The 24,586-nt window shown below is 36.9% G+C and overlaps 1 protein-coding gene across 1 annotated transcript in view; it reads left to right on the top strand.

Moving 5' to 3' along the window:
* Positions 1-20,926, top strand: part of iars1 (isoleucyl-tRNA synthetase 1) — a 91,694-nt gene extending 70,768 nt beyond the window's left edge. The window contains exons 16-34 of the mRNA XM_028825253.2: positions 236-430; positions 506-592; positions 681-764; positions 6,694-6,838; positions 12,957-13,077; positions 15,131-15,222; positions 17,119-17,196; positions 17,468-17,589; positions 17,684-17,786; positions 17,870-17,953; positions 18,052-18,226; positions 18,991-19,103; positions 19,257-19,352; positions 19,431-19,607; positions 19,686-19,794; positions 19,870-19,995; positions 20,070-20,213; positions 20,296-20,448; positions 20,521-20,926. Coding sequence (XP_028681086.2) covers positions 236-430; positions 506-592; positions 681-764; positions 6,694-6,838; positions 12,957-13,077; positions 15,131-15,222; positions 17,119-17,196; positions 17,468-17,589; positions 17,684-17,786; positions 17,870-17,953; positions 18,052-18,226; positions 18,991-19,103; positions 19,257-19,352; positions 19,431-19,607; positions 19,686-19,794; positions 19,870-19,995; positions 20,070-20,213; positions 20,296-20,448; positions 20,521-20,603 — 2,287 coding nt within the window. The 3' untranslated portion in view covers positions 20,604-20,926. The remainder of the gene's footprint in view (positions 1-235; positions 431-505; positions 593-680; positions 765-6,693; positions 6,839-12,956; positions 13,078-15,130; positions 15,223-17,118; positions 17,197-17,467; positions 17,590-17,683; positions 17,787-17,869; positions 17,954-18,051; positions 18,227-18,990; positions 19,104-19,256; positions 19,353-19,430; positions 19,608-19,685; positions 19,795-19,869; positions 19,996-20,069; positions 20,214-20,295; positions 20,449-20,520) is intronic.
* The last annotated feature ends 3,660 nt before the right edge of the window (positions 20,927-24,586 follow it).

Genomic DNA, 24,586 nt, shown 5'->3' on the forward strand with positions numbered 1-24,586 from the left:
TAGTGACCCAATGGAATTGTGATACAGTCAGTAAAAAGTGAAATACTCTGTCTGTGAACATTGTTGGAAAAAATGACTTTTGCCTTTCACAAAGTATATGTCTTAAACAATACTTTTTTTTTTAAACAATTAAAATCTGTGGAGGGGGGTTATAAAGTGAGTTTTAAAGCATTCATCCTATGTGTATGAAAACTTCTGACTTCAACCGTAAGGTTTTCTGGTTATTTGTATACAGCATAGATGAGCTGACTATCCCCTCTCGCTGCGGGAAAGGTGTGCTGCATCGAGTACCAGAAGTGTTTGACTGCTGGTTTGAAAGTGGAAGCATGCCATATGCACAAGTGCACTACCCCTTTGAGCATCGAAAGGAATTCGATGACACCTTCCCTGCTGACTTCATTGCAGAAGGCATTGACCAGACACGGGGATGGCAAGTTTTCATCATTTTCTTCTGCAACTTGACAAAAATTCCTTTTGCAAGACTGACATTTTTATTTTTCACCAGGTTTTACACTTTGCTTGTCTTATCCACTGCACTATTTGGAAAACCTCCCTTCTTGAATGTCATTGTGAATGGGTTAGTCCTGGCAAGGTGAGTGGATCACGCAAGTATATGGCCTAAAGTTAAAGGCATTTTTTTGTGTGTTGCTTTGCAAACTCATACTGTTATTTAAATGCAGTGATGGACAGAAGATGAGCAAACGAAAGAAGAATTATCCTGATCCAATGCAGATTGTGCAAAACTATGGAGCTGATGCATTACGGTGACTATCTGCACAAGCAATTTTTTAAATAAAATAACAAACATTGTAAAGACATGGAGTGCAGTGCTGACCTCTTTGAAGATTAGGCTGTCTGTCTACTGGTTTATTAGAGGTCTAACTTATCTCGGTACAAATTAACATTTTAGAAAACCAAGTCTTTAAGGTAGTTTTCCAGTGTTGTGTGGAGTTTTGTCACTGTTGTTGCTCTGGTCCCAAGTGGAGGATTCTTCTTGAATTGGAGTGCACTGTTTCTGTGTGTGACGTAGTCCTTGGTCTATGGTGTTATGTGCTTTCCTTAATTAGGCTGTGTGCTGAGTAGTTGTTAGCTTCGTAGGGAAAAGAATTACTCTTTCTGGGAAAGAGTTTAGAAGCTGAATTTTCCATCTTAAAGTGATAATAGCTTCTCAGACTTGGTTCAGTGTTTGGCTCAGCAGAGTTTGTCTGAGCTTTGAGGTGTACTAAGAGAAGATATTTTCAGCTTTCATCTCCCCATAGAGACAGTGGCTCATCAGATTTTAGTTTCAGAGGGTGCAATAGTTCATTTTTGACTGAAAGCCGATACCCTAACTTTCCATGAGGCCCCCTGCGTCAAATCCTGTAAGATGAAATGTTAAAAAAAACCAAAACAAAACACAAAGGCTCTACTTATGAATATTTTTGTTAGGTGTTAAGTAGAGAATGCCTGATGGGTCTTTTGGCCTTAGACCCTCTGTCAAATTTTTTTTTTCTTATCCTACCTGACCTTATACTTGAACTCACATTCAGAGACTTAAAACAAAAAGTCTGTATTTAAGGACTCTACTTTTTTATCAGTTACATACCTATCTTATTTTAGTGTGTATTGTATTGTTTATTTTTTGTATAGAATTTCTTCATTATCATTCCCTATCTCATTTTAATTTTTTTTTCTTTACTCATTTCTATTTCTTTAACATCTTGTGAAGCACTTGAGCTACATACTGTGTATGAAAATGTGCTACAGAAATGTTGCGAGTGTTATTTTGGAGAGAGTGCCCAGAGAGTTGAGGGCAGGTAGTATTTGAAGGAATATGTAATGTCTTGTGATTGGATTAAATCACGTCCACATACAAAATCAATGCCTTCTCCTAGACACATTATTTTGTGCATCTGAATTTTCACTAGTTCGGTTATATCCCTTTGTTTGGGTTTAGTAACTGTTTGGTGCACTGAGTCCTGAAAGTGGCCTCAGCAAAGATGTCAGTTCAACTCTGATTTACACCTGTGTTATCAGATGAAGTACAGGCTGGTCCTGGTAAGAACAGTTCAGTCACTTTCTGGCATTTAGGTTGGGGAGAGGTGAAGCTGGATGTCTGCTTCTCCGTTAAATCTTGTGTCTTAACAGACCTTGTCTGTCTCTGAGGAGCCTAGCAGAATTGGTAGTACTTAATTTAGCCCTACAACCATTAACCCTTTCTACAGCATTGAATTTATCAGGCAGCATACTATGAGCTGTCAGAAAAAGGGCCAAGCCCAATTGTACTGGAATATTGGCACGTAGTTGGTAAATTTGATATGTCCAGTGATTTTCAGTCATGTAAACTGATATGTTCCAGCTAGGAGATCAGCATCTGCGATCAGCAAATTTGACATACCCAGTAAATTGAAGTTGCGTAATATTACATCTGGAGTAGAAGGACTGGCTTTTGTTTTTGCTGTTGCTGCCACAGCTGCTGTCAAAAAGAAGTGTTACCCTAAGTTAGAATATAAAATATTTACCTAGTTTTAATATGATTATTCAAGACCTATTTTTGACTAGTTTGACAGCTCTACTTATTAGATATGCCTTGAGCTAAAACTGACCTTTCCTGCCATTAGTTTTCCAGTGGTGCTCCATACCCACAGCCACCATTATAAAATGTCAGGACAAGCAAGATATTTTTTTTAATTTATATAAAACAGTTAGCTTTAGAACACTATTTTATGTGGCAAATTCCATGTTTCGAAGAAACCACATAACATATCCTTTAATGTGTAATATAGGTAATGTGTTTCAACAGATTTACACATTTAAGGCAACCTCGAATAATCTTAAACCACTTCTTTATTTCTGGGCATAAACATTAGTCTTTTTTTTAAGCATTTTATTGTTTTGTTTTTTTTTAATCAAATAACATTCCATACAAGGAAGTCAAGTTTAATAAAACTAGGTTTGAAACAAATCAACCCCCACCCATGAAAAAGAGAGCTAGGCCAACAGAGTAAAACTTTAAACTAGTAAAAAATAAATAATTAATAAAAATAAATAAAATTAAAAAGAGGGAAGAGAATCCGCTTCCCCAGTTTAAATGCTTATTTTAAAATGCTATTGGCAGGTTTTGAAAAAGTTTTGTACAGATTCTCTTAGTGAGAATATGATTTTTTCCAATTTCAGATAATATATAACATCAGTTACCCACTGACTTAAAATTGGTGAGCTAGGATTCTTCTAGTTGAGCATGATAAGTCTATTTGCCAATAGTGAAGTAAAGGCAAATATAGTCCATCTCCACTTTAAGCCCATGTAGAAGTTCACCAAGTACTTAAAGGTTGTCTGAAAGGCATTTAACACTAGAATTACCAAAGCCTACGAAAAAATCCATAATTCCGGCATACCTTAAATCCCTTCACACCTATCAGTCAGCGTCTTTTGTCTTGTAAATGTGTTGATCAACACAAGCAGCAAGCAGCCTACTATACCATTCCCCGTATTGAATAGTGAGCTGCTCTTATACAATAAAAACATACATTTGGTTTGTGTCTGTAACAGCTGGTGTAAATTTACAGTACTTGTAAAAGTTAGCGTTTTTGTTTTTCACTTTTATTCTCTGTCATGATAGTTTTTATTTGAAACTGGGAATAACTGTAGATGTGAGTGGTGTTTTGAGACAACGGAACTGGAAATTCTCTGATCTGGAGGGATAAAAGCTGACATATAAATGCTGGTGAATCATGCCTTCTTGGTATCTCATTGTCATTTGAATTTTTTTATTCAGCTTTATTAAGTGCTCCTGCTCTTGCTGAATTAGTATGGACCTTATGGTCCATGATGTCAAAGCCACACTGACAAAAAAACAGAAACATAGGTATATATGATATTTGGAATAATTCATTTTATGACCTGTATAGTACATTTCGGAAAACATTGTGGCATTGATGCATCATTATTCATATTATTCATATTCATTCACATGCCGCCTTGCGGTTGTAATCAGTGACCGTATTTCCCCCCCACCCCCAATCTTGCCCAGTCTCCACTTTTTGGTGCATGATGGTGTTTCTTTTGTACTCCAGGACATGCAGAGGAAAGAACAATACAGAGAGGTCAGTTCCACACTATATGCAATCATGAAATTCAAATGTTAACAGTTCTCACACACCCAAGGACCGTCCTTCCTACGTTTATGACATGTGTACCTGTTGAAATGTACACACTTCTCTGTATGCAATGGGTGCGTAGATATTTATCAAAATCACTTTACAGTTAAATAAATTACCCATGACGATCACATATCTCCCTTCAGGATCAGATACTACATCTGATAATACAAATGAGATTGTTTATGTATAACAATTCCCTCACCTCTAGTTTTCTTTGTAAAGCTGGAATGGAATATTTGGCCAGTCTAGTCTCTGTGCAGCCAAAACTGATCCTTGCTTAATAAGCGAGTCTCCTGTAAAAATACTATTTTAGTTTTTAGACCTGTTAGGTGAGAGAGTACTTTCTCTTTAATTCATGAATCAGAGCTTTAACATTCCAGCTTACAAAGTTAACTGTTCAGTCATGGAGACATTGCTTCTATTGACAATACAGCCCAAATACTATAAGCCTAAGCATACAATATAATCTTAAACAGTCTTGAGAGAGTTAACCCAGGGAATGATGTTAAACGGTATCCCTGGATAAGTTTAGTAAGCCCTAATGCGCAAAAAAAAAAAAAAAAAAAAAAAAAGGTACATATTCGCATGTGTGACCCTGTGTTAGGATATAGCGGGTTAGATAATGGATGGATGTAATTTTAATTAAAATATAAGACATAAACAAAAAGTGTCCGAGAAGAAAATGGGATGTATAATTATGGTATCGGTATCATTGCAGGCGGATTAAACAGCTGGTAAGATCTTCTTTGCCATGCCTGGACAGGATATGACTCACGATCGTATTTCAAAAGGTGTCGGGATCAGTTTTCTTAGCTCTTTTTCTGCTTCCTTTGTAGATGTAAAAATTTAGAGGTTGCCTTGAATGTCCACTTTCAGTTTGGCAGGATACAAGAGGCTGTATCTGATTTCGGCTCTCTGTATGTGCTGTTTAATGTTGTAAAATGTGGCACATTTATCAGCTGTTGATGATGAGAAATCAGGGAAAATACGAATGTGGTTGGTTTCAAATATAATCTCTTGTTTCTGTCTGAGAAGTAACATTATATGTAATTTAAATTGTAATTTTTCAAAACGCACAATGAGAGTTCTAGGTTTAAAGGTATTTGATCCCCGTATGTGGAGACCCTTGATTCTAATATTCCTTCTGCATCCATCTTCCAGTGCAGCAAGTCTGTCTCCAAGTACTTTGCATTCGGAATTTGGAGCTGTTGCTTTTCTGTCAGCGGTAGATACCAGTTGTTCAGCTATTTCAATTCGAGACGTAAACGTTTGCTTAATGTCTTTCAACTGAGTGCCAAAGTGCTCTCAGTTTATTCTCAAACTTAGACACATTTTCCTGTATTGTTCCTCAATTTTTTCTAGCACACCTTTAAAGGTTGCCTTAAAGTGATTATTTACACGTTTTTCCTGGTCTTTAATATCCTGAAGCAACTTCTCGTTTGTCTTGTGTTGTCCTTTAAATCTTTCCTTATATCATTTATTTCTTTCTTTATATCTTTCTTTAAATCATTGTTGAGCTCCTTTATTTCTTGAGCGTTTGCGGTGGCCATTGTGACAATCATTACGTTTAGTTCAGACAGATCATTTCGGTTGTCTCTGCTCTACGGGTGAAGTGGCAAGCCCAGTTAAAGTGGATTTTTCCTGGCTCGCAAGGAGTAGTTGACAATGCGGAAGGTTATGCCATTTTCAGTTCCAATGAATCTTCTGGAATAAACGAGCATTCCTGATCTGACTCACTTGCACATTCACTCCGACTTTTACTCTTGGCTGGAAACAATGCAGCAGCGTCAGGTCCTGGGAAATTTGTGCTTTTGCCTATCTGTTCTAGGTCAGTCTCTGAAAAGCCATACCTTGAGCTTGGACTTGATGCCTGTCTAGGCTTGGATGAAGCTTTAGCTGTCTAGGCTTGGATGAAGCTTTAGCTGTTTTTTCTGTTTCCTTCTGAGCCCTTGTCTTACTGCTCATGTTTATATATGCTTGCATATGCTGTAATTGAACCTCCTCGGGTTGAGTAAATACAGGATACCGCGGGATGATAAAAAATAAGAGAAAAAACAACACCACTGCTAACGGAGTTCCGCTTCAGACGTCCATGTCCCATAACGGATAAGACCAATCTGTTCCATGATATGTGTCTTTTGTGTATGTGTCTGCGTAGGGGGTGTGCATAATTTGTGAATTTATCACAGTCTGGAAAGCTGGAAGTATGTTTATTGTAGAATAGTTTTAATTTCCATTGTCAACTGGCTATACAGTAGTTAATGGACAAATATTGTTGGTTTCTATTTATGTTTAATTGATTTCTACCTTGTTCACTATGTGTTTTAAAAATCTGAATTATGTTTGTTATATATTTAGTAATTGCTATAATCTGTATTTCTATTTTAACTGAGAAGTGTTCACTGTTCTCTGTGCCTGCACTCAATGAAGAACACTATACTAAAAATAAGTTGTTGTTCTGAGATTGTCTTCCTTTATTTCCTGAAATTTTGAGAGTTGTCAAAATTCCTGCTGCAAGAATTTCACAACACACTCTTGGCTGTCTTCCCAGGTTGTATCTCATCAATTCCCCAGTGGTTCGTGCTGAAAACTTGAGATTCAAGGAGGAGGGTGTCAGGGATGTTCTGAAGGATGTCTTTCTACCATGGTACAATGCTTATCGCTTCCTCATCCAGAACATCATAAGACTGGAAAAGGTACTGCACAGAGGTGTGGCTTTTTTAGCCTTTGTGTGACTTTAGCATATAACATTTTGTTTGTAATATTTATAAAGTACAAATTCCTATTTTTGGATGAAGAAAGCTCTTGCTCTTTCCTAGAAGTACTCTTACCTCAGTAATATATAATTTATAGTTTTTTTGAAGCAAATACAAGCAGAGCAGATTGCATGTTAACTTTCTTCATTATTCATGTGCAAACAGCATTAGCCTGTATGCTAGTAAATGCTGTTCTTGTCATTATCTTGAAAGCCAAATCGTGGCTAAGCTTCTTGACAGGTGAGCAAACATTTGTTCAGTTTTAAACTGAACTATAAGCAGACGTAGAAAAAGTCCTAAAAATTTACTCCGAAGTATTACAAAACATTTACTTAAGGAATAGTATCTTATTTGGAAACTTCTCGCCTAAAAGTTTAAAAAATTAAAATAAAACAAATTTAGGCTCAAAAAAAGTTAGTCAAGTTAAAGGTAATTTTACAGATTACAAAAGTACAATTTAATTCACAAAATAAAATAAATATCTTTAAATATCCATGGTGTGAATGGGAAAATATTTATAGAATGTAATACTTTGGCAATAAAATATATATATATATATATATATATATATATATATATATATATATATTTTTTTTTTTTTTCGCTCCTTAAGACGCACCTGACCATTAGACGCACCTAAGTTTAGAGGAGGAAAACAAGAAAAAAAATATTCTGAACCAAATTGTGTACTAATATATTTAATAAAATATAGCAGAATAATATTTCAACCATGTAAAGTCAACAGCGGTATTAAGAACCATCATCACTGTCATTAACAAATGAGGAGAGACTTTAAGGTTGAATAACTCTACTTGTTTTCTGGAATCCCCAAGAACTCCTTATCGCCAGTGTCAGAATTTATGAAGCTCAGTTGCTCACAATCACTTTGCAGGAGCACATACCTATCACACGGCATAGCCTGTCCAAAGCCACTAGGGGACAAAACACGTTTGGACCAATGCTCCCTGAAGTTATATCGCCTGTCCAGTCCCATCTCTATTTGTAATGCCACAAAGCCCTTCATCTCGTCTTTTGTTGTGGGTTTCCACTTTGAAAAACAAGAATGCGGTGCAAGTGCAGCCCGCGATTCAAAAAATTGCTCTGCATACCTGTTTGTCTTGCCTGACAGTAGCTGAAAGTATTCCTCCTACATGAACTCTTTGCCGTAGGTGAATCGGCTGTGCAAATGCGCTCAGCTGGGGAGCCATCGACTGTTGTCTGATCAGCTGATGCCAGTTCTTCACTCTCTTGCTCAATCTCCTGATCACTCTCCACAAAATCAGATTTTGAAAAATCAGAGTCCGATTCAGTGATAATGCGCAAAACATCGCCTGCTGAGTATTTTGTTTTCTGCACTCGTTTCGCTCCCTCGTGAGATGTTGATACCATCTTGCCTTTGTTTATATTCGTTTACATTTCATAACTCACGCATACGCAAGGATTAGATGCCAAGTCAACGAGTCTAACCTTCCTCCAAGCAGAGAGGGAATGCCTGTAATGCAACGGTGAGTTTTGTCACCATTAACAACTGATTGTTACCCTCTACCCCTGGATGTCGACTTTTGTCAGGTAATACACATCATTGTCTGTGACGCAATATTCGCTCCATAAGATGCACAGACATTTCCACACTTCTTTGGGGGGGGTGGGGAAAAGTGCGTCTTATGGAGGAAAAATATGGTATATATATATATATATATATATATATATATATATATATATATATATATATATATATATGTTTTTTCACTAGTTTTGCATTTGGCTACGGTCAGTGTCACTACTGGTAGCATGATGCCATACCTGGATCCTACAGAGATTGCACAGGTAATCCAACTTCTCCAGGATGTCACATCAATATGTGCCATTGCCAGAAGGTTTGTTGTGTCTCCCAGCACAGTCTCAAGGGCATGGAGGAGATTCCAGGAGACAGGCAGTTACTCTAGGAGACCTGAACAGGGGTGTAGAAGGTCCTTAACCCATCAGCAGGACCAGTATCTGCTCCTTTGGGTAAGGAGAAACAGGATGAGCACTGCCAGAGCCCTACAAAATAACCTGCAGGCCACTGGTGTGAATGTCTCTAACCAAACAATCAGAAACAGACTTCATGAGGGTGGTCTGAAGGCCTGACATCCTCTAGTGAGCCCTGTGCTCACTGCCCGGCACTGTGGAGCTTGATTGCCATTTGCCATAGAATACCAGAATTAGCAGGTCCACCACTGACGCCCTGTGCTTTTCAGAGATGAGAGCAGGTTCACCCTGAGCACATGTGACAGACGTGAAAGGTTCTGGAGAAGCCATGGAGAACATTATGCTGCCTGTAGCATCGTTCAGCATGACCGGTTTGGTGGTGAGATGGTCTGGGGAGGCATATCCATGGAAGGATGCACAAACCTTTACAGGCTAGACAACGGCACCTTGACTGCCATTAGGTATCGGAATGAAATCCTTGGACCGATATGTTGGTACAGTGGGACCTGGGGTCCTCCTGGTGCATGACAATGCCTGGCCTCATGTGTTGAGAGTATGCAGGCAGTTCCTGGAGGATGAAGGAATTGATACCACTGACTGGCCCCCACGCTCACCTGAACTAAATCCAATAGAACACCTCCAGGACATTCTGCTTCGGTCCATCTGACGCTACCAGGTTGCACCTCAGACTGTCCAGGAGCTCAGTTATGCCCTGGTCCAGATCTATGAGAAGTTACCCCAAGACACCATCCATCGTCTCATTAGGAGCATTCCCCGATGTTGTCAGACATGCATACAAGCACATGGGGACCATACAAACTACTGAGTATGATTTTGAGTTGCTGCAATGAATTTTCGGCAAAATGGACTAGCCTGCCGCATAATTTTTTTCACTTTGATTTTCGGGGTGTCTTTGAATTCAGCTTTCTGTAGGTTGATAATATTCATTTCCATCAAACGATGTATCATCCTTTTGTTCCTAACTCATTACTCAGTCCATATCAGTATAGATATCCAGTATGATTTTTTTTCCCATTGAGATCTGATGTGTTTTCAAAATGTTCCTTTAATTTTTTTGAGTAGTAGTCACCCCCCCGTTTATCCATTATCTAAGCCTCAAAAGGAATAGGAACCACCCTGGTCGATGTGAACATCCATCCACACTGTTCATTCGTATGTACCTATTGGCAGGATAAGCTTGCACCATCCATCCTCTTTGGAATGTCGGTCTATATATGATGTCCATCACAATATATATAGGTTATGTGACCATGTAAACCCTTCAGTATGTTGCAGTTAAGGATTTCATAGTCTATGCATGTCTGTTGCACTCTCTTAGCCAGTCCAAGTAAACTCTTTCAAACAACTGTCCGACCAGTCTTTGCATTGCATTATTCTTTCATTTTAGTTGAAAAAATCTCTTGGTATTTCAGAAATCACTAAATTTATGTTGATGAGCTTGAACGTACATTGCAAAGATCACCAGCAAACTCTGGAACCATGGACCTCATGCTTATTTTCGGTTTCACTGTAGTTTAAAGACATCAGTGCATTTTGTCAAAGATGAACTCTTTGAACTTGTTTCATGTAGGTTACTCACCCTATCCTGGTTTTGTGTGAGCATATAAACACACTCTTGACTCAATGATAATAATAATGTGAATTCAATAAGGCTGATATGTTAATTTATTTAGATATTGTTTAAAGTAAGTTGTTTTCATGTGCATAAACTCAGTAGAAAACCTTGCATGCAAAACTGCAACTGTTGATTTTTCTTTTAAATATTAATAATTGATTGATTAAATGCCAAATTCCAAACCTAAAACAAATGTGACAAAAGGATTCAGTGTCATTACTGTCTGTGACTTTTTAGTGAATTTTAACATATAAAACATTTTTAATTTCAAACTAAAATTCAAATACCACAGCAGCTTTTGTGGTTTCATACTGTAATCATTGTGGTGTACTTTGAACAAACTGGGCCATTCTTCAAATGCAGTTCCTTTCTGAAACAAAATTTAAATGCATTAAAACAATACAGCATTTTTTATTACTGCACATGCACTATACTAATTACAATTTGAAATGAATAATAAGGCTGCTATATTATTTAGATTGTTATGAAAGTTTTTCACCACATTCATCTCAGCCGAATACACTAATAGTACACATCAATGAAGCAACTTGTATATTTCAAATACTAAAACATACAACAATATTACCTCATAACAAAAGAATGTATGGTAAGCAAGTAATAATAATAGTCTCTAAATATCATCTGACAGTGTAGTCTAGGTATCATTACAAAGTATAATTTAAAACCGCAAAGACTACATGGTAGACAATAGCTAACAGTTTTGCAAATTAAAGTACAGTAGTAGACAAAACGTATATGAATCATGTTGAAGCAAACTTTAAAAACTTAGACCATGCATTCTCTAAAAAGTAAAGCAGACCACAAATTATTGTAATTGTATTCCACACTCTTAAATACGCTTTGTTGGAAAAGGGAAAAAAATGTATAGGCAGGTGTTGCAGGAGTTATCAGGAGATAAGCAGAAGTGCTTGTATTCTGACATATGTTGCTTCGTTATTATATGTGCTAAGGCAAATACAGAATTTGCCATCAATAAAATGCCTTAAGAGTCTGCTCAGCCTTTCATATGACCTATTTTTAGGTGTCACTTGCACTGAGAAAGGCAGGTGTTATGCACTCTTCATTATTCTCAGTATGGAGTTGCCTCGACTTTGCTCATATAGTGAAGACACAAATTTAGCAAGTGCTCATATTCCTCTGCAGAAAATTACTGCTAAATATTACAAATTTACCAGTGCACACTGCATGAGTTTAGGAAATTATATGAAGGACAAGTGCCCTATTCAGGGATTGTTCCTGCCTCTCCCCCTATGCTTACTAAAGTAGGCTTCATGTTCCCTGTGACCCTGCTCATGATAATGCAGGATTTGAGAATGGATCAGTGGATCGATGTAAATGCTAGATGCATCTCACATTTGTGTTACAAAACTAGAGATGAACATCATTTTAAAAATGATGCCACCTGTTATTCAGCTTATTTTTTTAGACAGCCTTATCTGCTATAAGTAAGTGGTTATCAGAAACTTGCTAGTATTTTTCATTATAGTTAACTATGATTTTTTTTATGTTGTATTTCAAACATTCCACTAATTTATAAATCAAATTGCTTCCATGGAGTTTCCTAAATTTGAGGAATATATCTTGTATGCAGACATCTCAGTTTTTCGATACATTGTGCAACACACAGTGAAGCAGTTTTGTCTTATGTCCTTAAGATGGAACAGCTTTTCTAAATTTGACATATACTACTGACTACCTTTTTATATATATATATATATATATATATATATATATATATATATATATATATAAATAAAAAGAGCCTGGATGCTCCCATTACACCTAGAACTTTCTGTTGCATCCTCCATTATATATAACATATAGTCACTGCAGAGAAGATGTAATGTGGGAGCTTCTATAGTGCATTCTCAGTTCTTGGCAAATACACTGGACAATTGCATCATGATATGGTGAGATCCGCTTACTGAGCCATAGATAAACGAGAAAACTTCATGGCCCATTATGTCACTTAAATCATAATCTGAAAGTATTTTACTATGACCCCAAAAAATTTTCCTTGTAGTTTTATTTTAATTGGTAACTGTGGACTTTGAATTTTGAACATAGCCAATCGGTTTACTTTAGTAATGACTCGCCTTGAAAATGTAACTGAATAGGATCATTACTAAATAACTACATATTTTAAAGAGTAAAAGTATTTGGAATTAAAAATTCTTTAAAAAAGTATAATTCTCTACATAATCTATGAAAGTACAGTTATAAATGTAAATGTGATTTGTTACTTTACATCCCTGGTTAAGATCTTCTGCATTAAATAGACATTTATACCTAGCTTGGAAACAGGTGAAAGTGCATAGTAGTTTCTCTCTGTTTCATTGATTGCTTGAACCTCTGAAGATTTAGTTATTTCAATGAAAACTAGGCCTACATAAATAGTTTTCTTAACATCACATGCTACTTTTTATTTAGGATGAAGGAGTGCAGTTCCTATACAATGAGAGCAATGCCAGAGACAGTGACAACATTATGGACAAGTGGATTTTGTCTTTCACTCAGTCACTCATCCAATTTTTCAAGGCAGAGATGAATGGTAGGTAATGATTTTAGGATGGAATAAGCAGTCCCTGAAAAATTTGTTCTGTTTTCATCTTGGATATTGTTGGGTATGTGCATTTGGCTTTATAGGTTTAATTCAAATTGTAATACTATACTGCAAGCCCTGAGCAAACCATGTGGAGCTGTTTCTTGGATTTTATACAGTGTAATGTGAATTCTTATTAGAGACCCTTAGTCAGCCCTGCATTTGTTGGAATGTGCCATTTACAAGTGCATCTCAATAAATTAGAATATCATCAAAAACTTTATTTTAGTAATTCAATTCAAAAAGTGAAGCTCATAATATATAGATTCATTACACACAGAGTTATATATTTCAAGCATTTGTTTCTTTTCATTTTGCTGATTATGGCTTATAGTTGATGAAAATCCAAAATTAAGTATTTCAGAAAATTAGAATATTGTGAAAAAGTTCAATATTGTAGACTCATGGTGTCACACTCCACTCAGCTAATTAACCCAAAACATCTGCAGAGGTGTCCTGAGCCTTTAAGTGGTTTCTCAGTCTGGTTCAGTAGGCCACACAATCATGGGGGGAAGACTGCTGACTTGACAGTTGTCCAGAAGACAGTCATTGACACCCTCCACAAGGACGGTAAGCCGCAAAAGGTCATTGCTAAAGAAGCTGGATGTTCTGTGTGCTGTATCTAAGCATATTAATGGAAAGTTGAGTGGAGGCAAAAAAATATGGTAGAAAAAGGTGCACAAGCAACAGGGATAACTGCAGCCTTGAGAGGACTGTGAAACACAGCCCATTCAAGAATTTGGGGGAGATCCACAAGGAGTGGACTGCGGCTGGAGTCCGTGCTTCAAGAGCCACCACACACAGACGTATGTGGAACATGGGCTAAAACTGTCACATTCCTTGTGTCAAGCCACTCCTGAACCAGAGACAATGTCCGAAGCGTCTTACCTGGGCTAAAGAGAAAATATACTGGACTGTTGCTTAGTGGTCCAAAGGCCTTTTTTTCAGATGAAAGTAAATTTTGAGTCTGGTGGAAGAGTGGAGAAGCACAGAATCCAAGATGCTTGAGGTCCAGTGTCATGTTTCCATAGTCACTGATGATTTGGGGAACCATGTCATCTGCTTGTGTTGGTCCACTGTGTTTTATCAAGTCCAAAGTCAGCTCAGCCGTCTACCAGGAAATTTTAGAGCACTTTGTGCTTACCTCTGCTGACAAGCTTTATGGAGATGCTGATTTCATTTTCCAGCAGGACTTGGTACCTGCCCACACTGCCAAAAGTACCAATACCTGGTTTAATGACCATGGTATCACTGCCAGCAAACTCACCTGACCTAAACCCCATAGAGAATCTATGGAGTATTGTCAAGAGGAAGATGAGAGACACTAGACCCAACAATGCAGACGAGCTGAAGGCCGCTATCAAAGCACTCTGGGCTTCCATAACACCTCAGCAGTGCCACAGGCTGATCGCCTCCATGCCACACTGCATTGATGCAGTAATTCACGCAAAAGGAGCCCCAACCAAGTATTGAATGTGTACATGGACATACTTTTCATTAGGCCAACATTTCTGCATTAAAAATCTTTTTTTTTTTAAATTAGTCTTATGTAATATTGAAATTTTCTGAGATACTGAATTTTGAGTTTTCGTTACCTGTAAGCCATAATCAGCAAAATGTGTGTAATGAATCTATATAATATTAATTTCATTTTTTGAATTGTATTACTGAAATAAAATAACTTTTTGATGATACTCTTAATTTATTGAGATGCACCTATACATGTTTAGAGTACATACATTTGAAACCACTGCATTATACAGTCCATTCCAGTGCCTTTCCCATTGCTAAAGGGTGCATGTAGTAACAATTTTGGTGTATTTCTGTGATGTTGAATTTTGCTTCCATATCACAAACAAATGTGTTTTAGGTTAATCAACCTAGTATGTATTTGTGTGTGTTTGCATATACCCTGCCATGATAGGTGCGGACTGCTGTAAACTGTTTATTATTGATAGATTTTGTCTTTTTTTTTTTTTTTTTTTTTTTTTACTGCAATTAGCTTACAGGTTATACACAGTGGTCCCCAGACTGGTTAAGTTTGTCGACATGCTAACCAACTGGTATGTGAGAACAAATCGCAGGAGATTAAAGGTAAGTGTATTATTGTGATCTTAACTTCAAAATACCCAAGTTCATTACTGGGTTGGTCTAGTCTTGCAGCTTAAGATTAACACATGCATACATAGATATACACATATACACAGACCCCAACTACAAAAGTGCCATATAAATAACATATACACAGCCCATCCCTCCCTAGCACTTTAACCACATTTGTGCTGTATGAATAATGCGTTACTCCGTAGCACTTAAAGAGACTTACTTTTTGACACAAACAACGTTATATCTCAGAATTAAATGTTATTTTTGTTCTCCATGATTATATATTTAAACGTGCAAAGGCTCAACATGCTTGCCTATAGGCCATTTATCAACCAAAGATGTCTTAGTTTTCCATTCTGTTCCTTCTTGGATGTAGCTCCCCTCCTTAGCCTGATAAACCCTGCAGTTAGAACCGTATGGCAAACTTCCAACTGTCCTGGCTGCTGTTTATATTTACTTTAATACTTAAGTCACTCTAGATATAAAGACAAGGTATAGAAAGTTTAAAAATGTGGTATTTATATAAGAACAATAATACAACAAGGAGAAGGCATAAAAGAAAATATGGTTAGCAAAGTCTGGATATTTATAGACCTAAAAAGCTTACTGAAAGAAATCAGAGATGTCCTCCGATGTTTAGTTAAAATGGTCACACGTGTGTTGGTCTCTTCTTCTGTAATCGCCTGTTTGTTGTTGCTCTATTTAGTCTGTTGGACAGGCCATATTTATTTTAAAATTCTACATGGAATTTGGGACACACATTTGATTGGCTGGCTGTTAATATGATGGATGACTTCCCTCACAGTTTTTGTATGTTCATTTCCCAAGCCATTCAGTTTTTGATCTGTTTATGTATGTCTGTTTTGCAAGCCATAAAATAATACAGTCTTCAGCTTTGTTTACACAGATGTTTTAAAGCAATCGTTTACTACTTTAGTACACTTTGGGAAGAGAAGATGCTTATGTTAATTGATGCTAATTACCTCATTTAGTGTTAAGTTCATCTTGTTTATTTGAGCTTTAAGGTGATGCAGTTCAGGAATTGAAGACACTTTGATGTTAACTGTCCTTGTAAAATTAAGATCATCTTGTGTTAAGCAAAAACAAATAAAATATAAAATTTAAAATCTAGGACAGTACAATAAGTAATCCATATTTTCAGCTGTTTCAAAAAAAATTAGCATAGAGAAGGAAGTGGCAAAGCTTTCTATGTCTTATTAATATTAAGTAACTTTTTCTTGTATAACAATGACTTTTTATCTGGTTATAGGTATCTTGAGCCACCTCCACCTACTGGTGAAAACTGTAGTAGTTACTGCCCATGACCAGTAACTGTTAATTAGTAGCAGGAGACCTACAATTACGTCCCTGATATAAAGTAACACTATGAGACAGTAACACATCACTCACAAGTACTCTGTTAAACACAAGTGGTGTTGTCCATTAGCACTATAGCTAAATAGCAAATGAGTGTTAGTGTGGCCCATTACTGCATAAATCATACACACTGCTTTCCCCAACACAAGCTGGATTTCACATCTCTCCTGTTGAGGATAAATATCATCTCCCATCTCCCTGCCTCTTGAATGGTAGTTGTAGCTATGCTTAAACTACAAAGCTCCATCTGTGTCTCTTCTTATTGGCATCATTTAGTCTACCTAGAATGCTAGAGTAAAAGCTTTCACTTTGAATCAGATACTTTTCTCATGCGGCTGTACAGATTCAGATCATTCTGACACAACTAAATTTAATCCCTTTTATGTAATTAACAAGTTAAAATATGTAAATTTGTGCAACCTAAAATATAAATGTTTCTCTTCAGTATTTAAAAGGTAATCCAGAATACATCAGAGTGACAGATATTAATGTGTTTGTTGTTTTCAGGGTGAGAGTGGAAGAGAGGATTGTATTGCTGCCGTAGAAACACTCTTTAGTGTGCTCTTCTCAATGTGTCGACTCATGGTATGTATATTGCTATAAATGTTCTATGTCCTGTGTAATTTTTGGTAAAGTATATTATCATTCAATGATGTTTCCATTCCTGATATAAATTCTTAATGAATTGGTTCGTGGTTTGAGACCTCCCTCCCATGGTATTGCCAAATATCACAAAGCTTGATTCCCCCACACTGCTACCATTTTGACTAATGCCTAATCCCAACATATCACCTTGCTTTAGTAAAATATGTATATATCTTACTGCTAAAGGCAACCCTTTTTTCATGTTTCACAGGCTCCCTTCACACCCTTCATAACAGAAATGATGTACCAAAACTTGAGACTTCTTATTGATCCAGCATCTTTAGATGAGAAAGACTGGAGAAGCATTCACTATCTGATGCTTCCTTGTGTTAGGTTGGTTGTTACTTGTACCAGGATTTAAAATGGTAAGGAAATTTGCTTGGGGGGCTTCTTCTCAGTGATTCCACACTCTGTCTCCATCATGTAGAGAATCATTAATCAGTAAGCCTATAGAGAGTGCTGTGTCCCAGATGCAGTCTGTCATTGAACTTGGGAGAGTGATAAGAGACAGGAAGACGCTTCCAGTAAAGGTGCGGACCCTGGTCTAACAAGCCTGATTGCTGTAAATGGAGCATGCCTTGCAGGAAATCTTCACATTTCTGTTTTCTTGTAGTACCCCCTGAAAGAGGTTGTCGTAATTCACCAGGATCCCCAAGCTCTAAAAGACATTCAGTCTTTGGAAAAGTACATTCTAGAGGTGAGTGGTAACTTGGCAACATTTCTGGGTCAGGAATCTGATTTGGGCATTTTACACTTTTTAGTGTATGCTTCTCCAATATTGAATATCTTTACCAGGAACTCAATGTTCGTCAGCTGACTCTTTCAACTGATAAAGATAAGTATGGCATCCGGCTTAGGGCTGAACCAGATCATATGATACTTGGGAAGCGCTTGAAAGGTGCCTTCAAGTCAGTAAGCTCAGCAGTTAAAGAGCTAACAAGCCAGCAGCTGGAGGCTTTTCAAAAAACAGGTCAGTAAGAGAACTTTTTCCGGTCTTATCCAATGTGTAATCTTGCTTTGAGGGCTGTTGGATTTGGGTGTGCTCTCCATGGCATGGTTCTTTTCATTTGGAAACACATAATTTTTTAATTTATATTTGTCATTCTAATGTTTTTAAAATGTCTTTTAAATTATCTGAGTCCATTCATTAATTTGGATTAAATCACACCCATGTCATCCCATTTTAATTAAACTTGCTGTTTAAGCATTTCATTTAGGGGAGAAGTCCCAATCATTTGGAGAAACGAATGCCCCTGCTCGTTTACCCAGGTGGTCATTACGTTTTTTTCCCTTCCAATATTTAGGGAAGCTGATTGTTAAAAATGTGGTTTAAGGTTTGTGCTGTCTTTCACTAGGCTGTCATGGCAATTTGCTGTATTTAATTCTGCAGGTGTCTCCACCTAGACAATTTGAGTGGCAGATTGTTACATTTTAAAAGCAATTTGCTTTGGCCTGCTAAATTTTATGTTTTATTGACTGCAAATATAGGAGGCTAAAAAATATAATTTTTTTGTTGGTATTTTTTTTTGGAGTGAGAGATTGCATGCATTTTAGCCTGACAATTTGGGTAATGCAGACTATATATCACTCTATTTGTTTTTTTCAAGTGTTTGCTATCTTTGGGTGTCCAACTCCATGCATAATAACATCTATGAAGTAGATGTGTTTACTAGACTCATCTCTCTGATTTGGGAATGATACAAACATAGATGTCACCACTATTTTACATTTTAGGAGTTATTGAAGTACAGGGTCATGAACTCCATGAGGAGGATATACGGCTCATGTACAGCTTCAATGCAGAGTCTGGACTGGCTGCACAGTATGAAGCCCATTCAGATGCACATGTAGGTAATGGGTCTGCACTGTGTGTATTAAAATGTGGGATAGTTTATGTGGTCCCTTGTACATTATTATGTCTCTTTACTGCTTTGACATAGCTGTAGTCACATTAGTTCACCAAAACAAGAATCTATTTTTTTATTTATTTTTTTTAACAGGTTTTAGTTTTATTGGATGTAACCCCTGACCAGTCCATGGTGGATGAAGGAGTGGCACGGGAAGTGATTAACCGCATCCAAAAGCTTCGGAAGAAGGTGAGATAACAACTATTACATTTAGCTATAGAAAATAGTAACTCCTGCCTTAAACATCTTTCTGCTATCTTTCTACAGGCTCATCTAGTACCTTCTGATGAAATAAGTGTTTACTACACTTGTGAGCCAAAAGCATATTACCTTGAGCATGTCATTCAGGCCCACAACAGTTTCATTCTAGCCACAATTAAGGCTCCTTTGATATATGGCTCTGCTTCTTCAAATGCCAGTGTCATTATTGATGAGAAAACTCAGGTAAAAGTGTCACTCTTCTCATCTTTCTCCTTTTCCTCTTCATCACATCACTTATCACTTCATTGATGCTTCTTCCAGCTAAAGGGATCCAATCTGCACTTGTGCCTTGTAAAGGGTACTTCAGAAAGAAGCACCTCAGGGCCTTCTCCAGCCTGTGCCTACGTCAATGTGAAAAATGGGGAAAGAGGTAAGCAGGTAACAGAGGGACTAGAAGCTGTGTGAAACTGTCCATCCTTTAATTATTTGTCATTGTTATTTGTAGGTGGGGTCCTGCTACTGGAGAATCCAAAGGGTGACAATCAGATGAACTATCTTGACCTGCGTACTGCCTGTTGTAGAATATTTGAGCTTAATAGCTGTGGAATGGCTATTTTTGTTGGGCACACTAGTAAGTCTTGTTGATGGAGTTCTGCTTCTTGACTGCCATTGGCCTTGGTTCTAATGAATGTGTCCTACTTTCAGAACTAAACAGCAAAACAGATCTGTTAGCCCTAAATGGGCAAACATTGTACATCTCTTCAGGAGTATCCCAGGTTGACCTCTTCTCTGCAGAGCCACCTTTCTGTCGCTACATAAACCTTAAACTGCTCAATTCAAAACCACAAGGTAAGGTGTATCTGCTCATAAGTAAGGCACCCAGTGGAGTAGAACCCCTGCTTATTCTGTGGCTTTTCTTAATTGTTTTCAGAATGTCAGAGTGGCTTCCTTGGAACACTTTTGCTAGAAAACCCTCTTGGCCAGAGCAAGCTGACATATAGTTGTCTACTTCACGAAGCTGCAAGGGTGTTTGGTCTGCGTGGCCGGCGACTCCAACTATACCTGGATGAGGCTTTGACTGAAGGTAATTGACTACACCTTTCCCCTAATCTTCTATGTGCTCATCCATTTTGTTGACAGTGTTTTTGTTTTTCAGAGGTTCCGCTGAACAGCTCACTGGAAACTCTTGATGCTAAGATGGTTTATGTTCATGTTCTTCCCACAACAGCAGAGGCCTGAATATCACATGAAGTACACTTTCCCTTTTTCCCTCAAACCTCTTGCCTGGTTTGGATACTTAGGGATATTCCTTGTTTGTTTTCAGAATTGTGTATTACTGGCATTTCATCTGTGGGAATGATGAGCTTGCAGCTTACTTAAAGCACTATATAGGTTGTTCACTTGTTAAAATGCTTAATAAAAAAAGACTTTCTGTTGTACTTGCAGTAACATTGTTTACAAAGTACTATCCTAAGTAATAGGCATGGAGGTTGGGAGGGTCTGTGTTTCTGTTTGTGGCAATTTGCTATTCTTGAATAAACCACATACTTTTTGGGATCTACGATGTGGTGTGCAGTGTGATTGTACAACATGTTACAGCCTTTTAGATTCATGTGTTATCTCTTGGAAATCATTTCTTTTAGTCTTAGAAGACACTGACTGCCTGTATACCTGCTAAATCTTTTCTTTTGCTGTCATCTCAGTTTTTACTTCCTTCTTTTTAGAAGCACATTAATGAGGGATCAAGAATATGTAGCTGTCAAATTCAATAACTGTTGAAAAAGCTTCCTGGGTTTTTTTTGGTTAATTGTTAATCACCAGTGAAGTGCCATGTATATACAGTGCTTTGAAGAAGTATTCAGTCCACAAGCATTTTTTCGCTTAAATAATTGTGCAGAAAAGATTAATTTTTACTTGGTTAATTATAGTTTTGCCCTCAACTATCGTGGTAATTAAATAATTAGATAAGGCTCCCACTTTATTTTCCTTATCTTTCTCTGTAGGAGGTTGTCTCCGGCCATTACGCTTGCAGTGCCTTGGGAAATTATTCATCTTATTTGTTATTTGTCTTGTTTTGTCACATTACAAACTGAAATTAAAATTAATTTTTGGGGGTTGGCACCATGTAATTTATGCAACTTGCTTACCACTTTGAAGGTGCAAAATATTTTTTTATTAAGACACAAACATTAATTAAGACAAAAAATAGAACGCCCCAAAGTCAATACTTTGAAGAGCACCCTTTTGCTGCAATTACAACTGCACGTCTCTTGAGGAATGTCTCGATTAGCTTAGCATGTCTAGCCATTTGGATTTTTGCCCATTCCTCAAGACAAAGCTGCTCCAACTCCTTCAAGTTAGATGGGTTACATTGGTGTACAGCAATCTTCAAGTCATGCCACAGATTCTAAATTGGTTGAGGTGTGGAATTTGACTAGGTCATTCCAAGAAATTTAAATGCTTCCCATTTTTCTACAATTCCTTGGAGACTGGTGAGATGTGAGCATCCTGTCCAGAAACTGTCCCTGGCTTCTGACAAGTGCTGTTCTTGTTCACTAAGTTTAGGTTGCGTCCTGACCTAGGCAGTGTGGCTGCTGTTTTGGTGTTTTTTCACACTTCTGCATGATTCACTGTACTGAGGTTTTAGTTGTGTTCAGTGCCTTTTTGATATTCTTATACCCTTATCCAGATCTGTGCTTCTGTTTAATTATATTCTTGTTTTGAATGGCAAGCAGACAGTGTGGTGTAGTGTTTAAAGTTTTGGACTACAAACCTTGAGATTGTGGGTTCAAATCCTGCTACTGACATTGTGTGACCATGAGTCACTACACCTGCCTGTGCTTCAACTGGAGTGAAAAAACAAAAGGAATTTAGACAATTGTATCTCACATATTGTAAGTCACCTTGGATAATGGCACCAGACAAATGAGTACATGTAAATTAATTATTTTTTTCTCTTTACTGTGGTTTGTTTTGTGGAAACTGTTGGACCTCAGTGAGGGGGCGGGGGAAGTGTTTATTCTTATAAATAAATTCAGAAGTGACCCACACATTTCTTACACAGTTGGAGACTGTCAATGTAATTGGGTGAGTTGGTAATGCAATACACTGCTTAAGCAAAGTTTATACTTATATTTACAAAGGGAATACATGCATTTTATGCAATTTTTTTTTCTTTTTAGTAAATTGTTCAAAGGTTTTCAATTTGTTTCTTTTGATTTGGCTTGTTTTACAGTGTTTTGCAGATTAGCAGGAAAAATTTAGCAGTTTAGAATCTGATAGTAACATCTGAAAATATTTTTAGGTGTTGAGTACTTTGACTTTATGTGAGCCGTGCAGTGGACTTCTATAAAACACAAAGTTTCTGACCTTTATTCATATAGTTTTAGGTTGTTTTTTTAATGTGTGATTTTTGTTAAATCTCAAGCAGTTAATTAGACACAGTTCTTTTTCTTCTTTTTTCCTAAATTGGATAAAGATTTGTAATGGTTTTATGAAAGTGTTGGCTGTGTGTAGGATTGTATATGTCAGCTGAATTTGCTTGCAGTGTAGTTTATAAGCGCACATTTGAGAAAATACAGTAATGCTAAACTTGACCTTATCCTTTTTCTCAGTTTCTCCACTGCAACACATGAAAGCTAAGTAAGTTAGTTTTATTTCAAGCAATTAAATCTTGACCTTAATATAAGATTTATTGACTTTATCAAGAAATTTATATTTAAAATTATTTAGCTTATTTTAAGTATTTTTTCTTACCCCATTGTCAGTTCTTTTTGCTAAATAAAAGCAAAATAACTCTCGTTTCAAGTTTTACTTTTTATAGTGTTTGCATATGCATTTCTTGCAGTGATCACTATGTATTTTTCTTGGGGTTTTTGTTCTGCAAGCTTCACTACAAGTATTTTTTGTACAACCACATTTCCAAAAAAGTTAGGACACTGTAAAATTTAAATATAAACAGAATTTGATAATTTGTAAATCATTTAAACACATATTTAACTAAAACAATGATGGCATTTTAACCTCTTTAGCATTGCGTTTTATTCTAAAAAAACATGTACAAAAGTGTTGCATATTATTTGGCTTGAAAAATTACATTTTTATTCAATTTCAAAAGTATAATAATGATATGTAATGATGAATAAAAATAATATGAAATGAACAATAGCAACAAAAATAATAAAGTAATAATAATACCAGTAATGATGCCAAAACAGTATATAATCTCAAAATGAGTCCTTTGAATGGAAAATCTTAAAGCACAGTGAAATACACAATCCAAAGTCACAGTCAGGACAATAATAGCGTGTTTCTTTTTGGATTTTCTTTTCAGATTCATCAGTTTTTGAACAGCATACTTCACAGATAGTGAAGAGAGTTGGATTCTGTTTTATTTTGTATTGGAGGTGTATAATCAATAAAATGTCTACCAATAAGATGCTTTGGATTGATCTGTGATGTACCAGATCGACAGGGTCTCTTTAGTGGTAGTGTGGACGGTGGATATGCTGCAATGATTTGTTCTTCAAGCTGGCATGTAAAGTTTGAATAAGAAACGGTTTTGCCAGCGTTTTGTTTGTATAACACAAATGCATTCCAAATACACTGTAACACCAGATGACAAAATATCTTTTTGTAGTATTTCTTTTGTTGCCTCCACATAACTGGATAGAAAGTCAATTCCTGATCCGCACAATCTACGCCGCCCAACATGTTATTGTGATCGACCACAGTACAAGGCTTCATAACCTGCATGTTGCCTTTTTCCTGTACAGTGACCATAGCTGCATTATGTACAATGCTAAAAAGACAAAACACCTTTCTTGTCATTCCATTTCAGCGCAAGCACTTTACCCTTTTGCCAAACTACTAGCGCACCTTGCTGAAAGTTAGCTCTGCCAAAGTCTTCAGGCATGCCATGACCGTTAGGACGCACTGTTTCATATGCGTCAGTCTTTCTTTGCAGCAAGATGTATGATGTAATCTTTCTTTGCAGCAAGATGTAATAGTTCTGGTGAAATATAATAAAAATTGTCCATGGTTACACAGTAACCATGATCCAGCAGAGCATCTATCAAAGTCCACATTGATGATATAGCAATGTCGTACTGATTGTATTTTAGATCAAACATTGTTCCTTTCACTGTGTACAGAACCAAATTCTAAATGCATCCCATTGTAGATTACAAAACTTGTAAAGCTTTATGGCAAAACTTGCTCTT

Source organism: Erpetoichthys calabaricus, chromosome 18 (assembly GCF_900747795.2).
Source record: "Erpetoichthys calabaricus chromosome 18, fErpCal1.3, whole genome shotgun sequence".
Taxonomy (NCBI): Eukaryota; Metazoa; Chordata; class Cladistia; order Polypteriformes; family Polypteridae; genus Erpetoichthys; species Erpetoichthys calabaricus.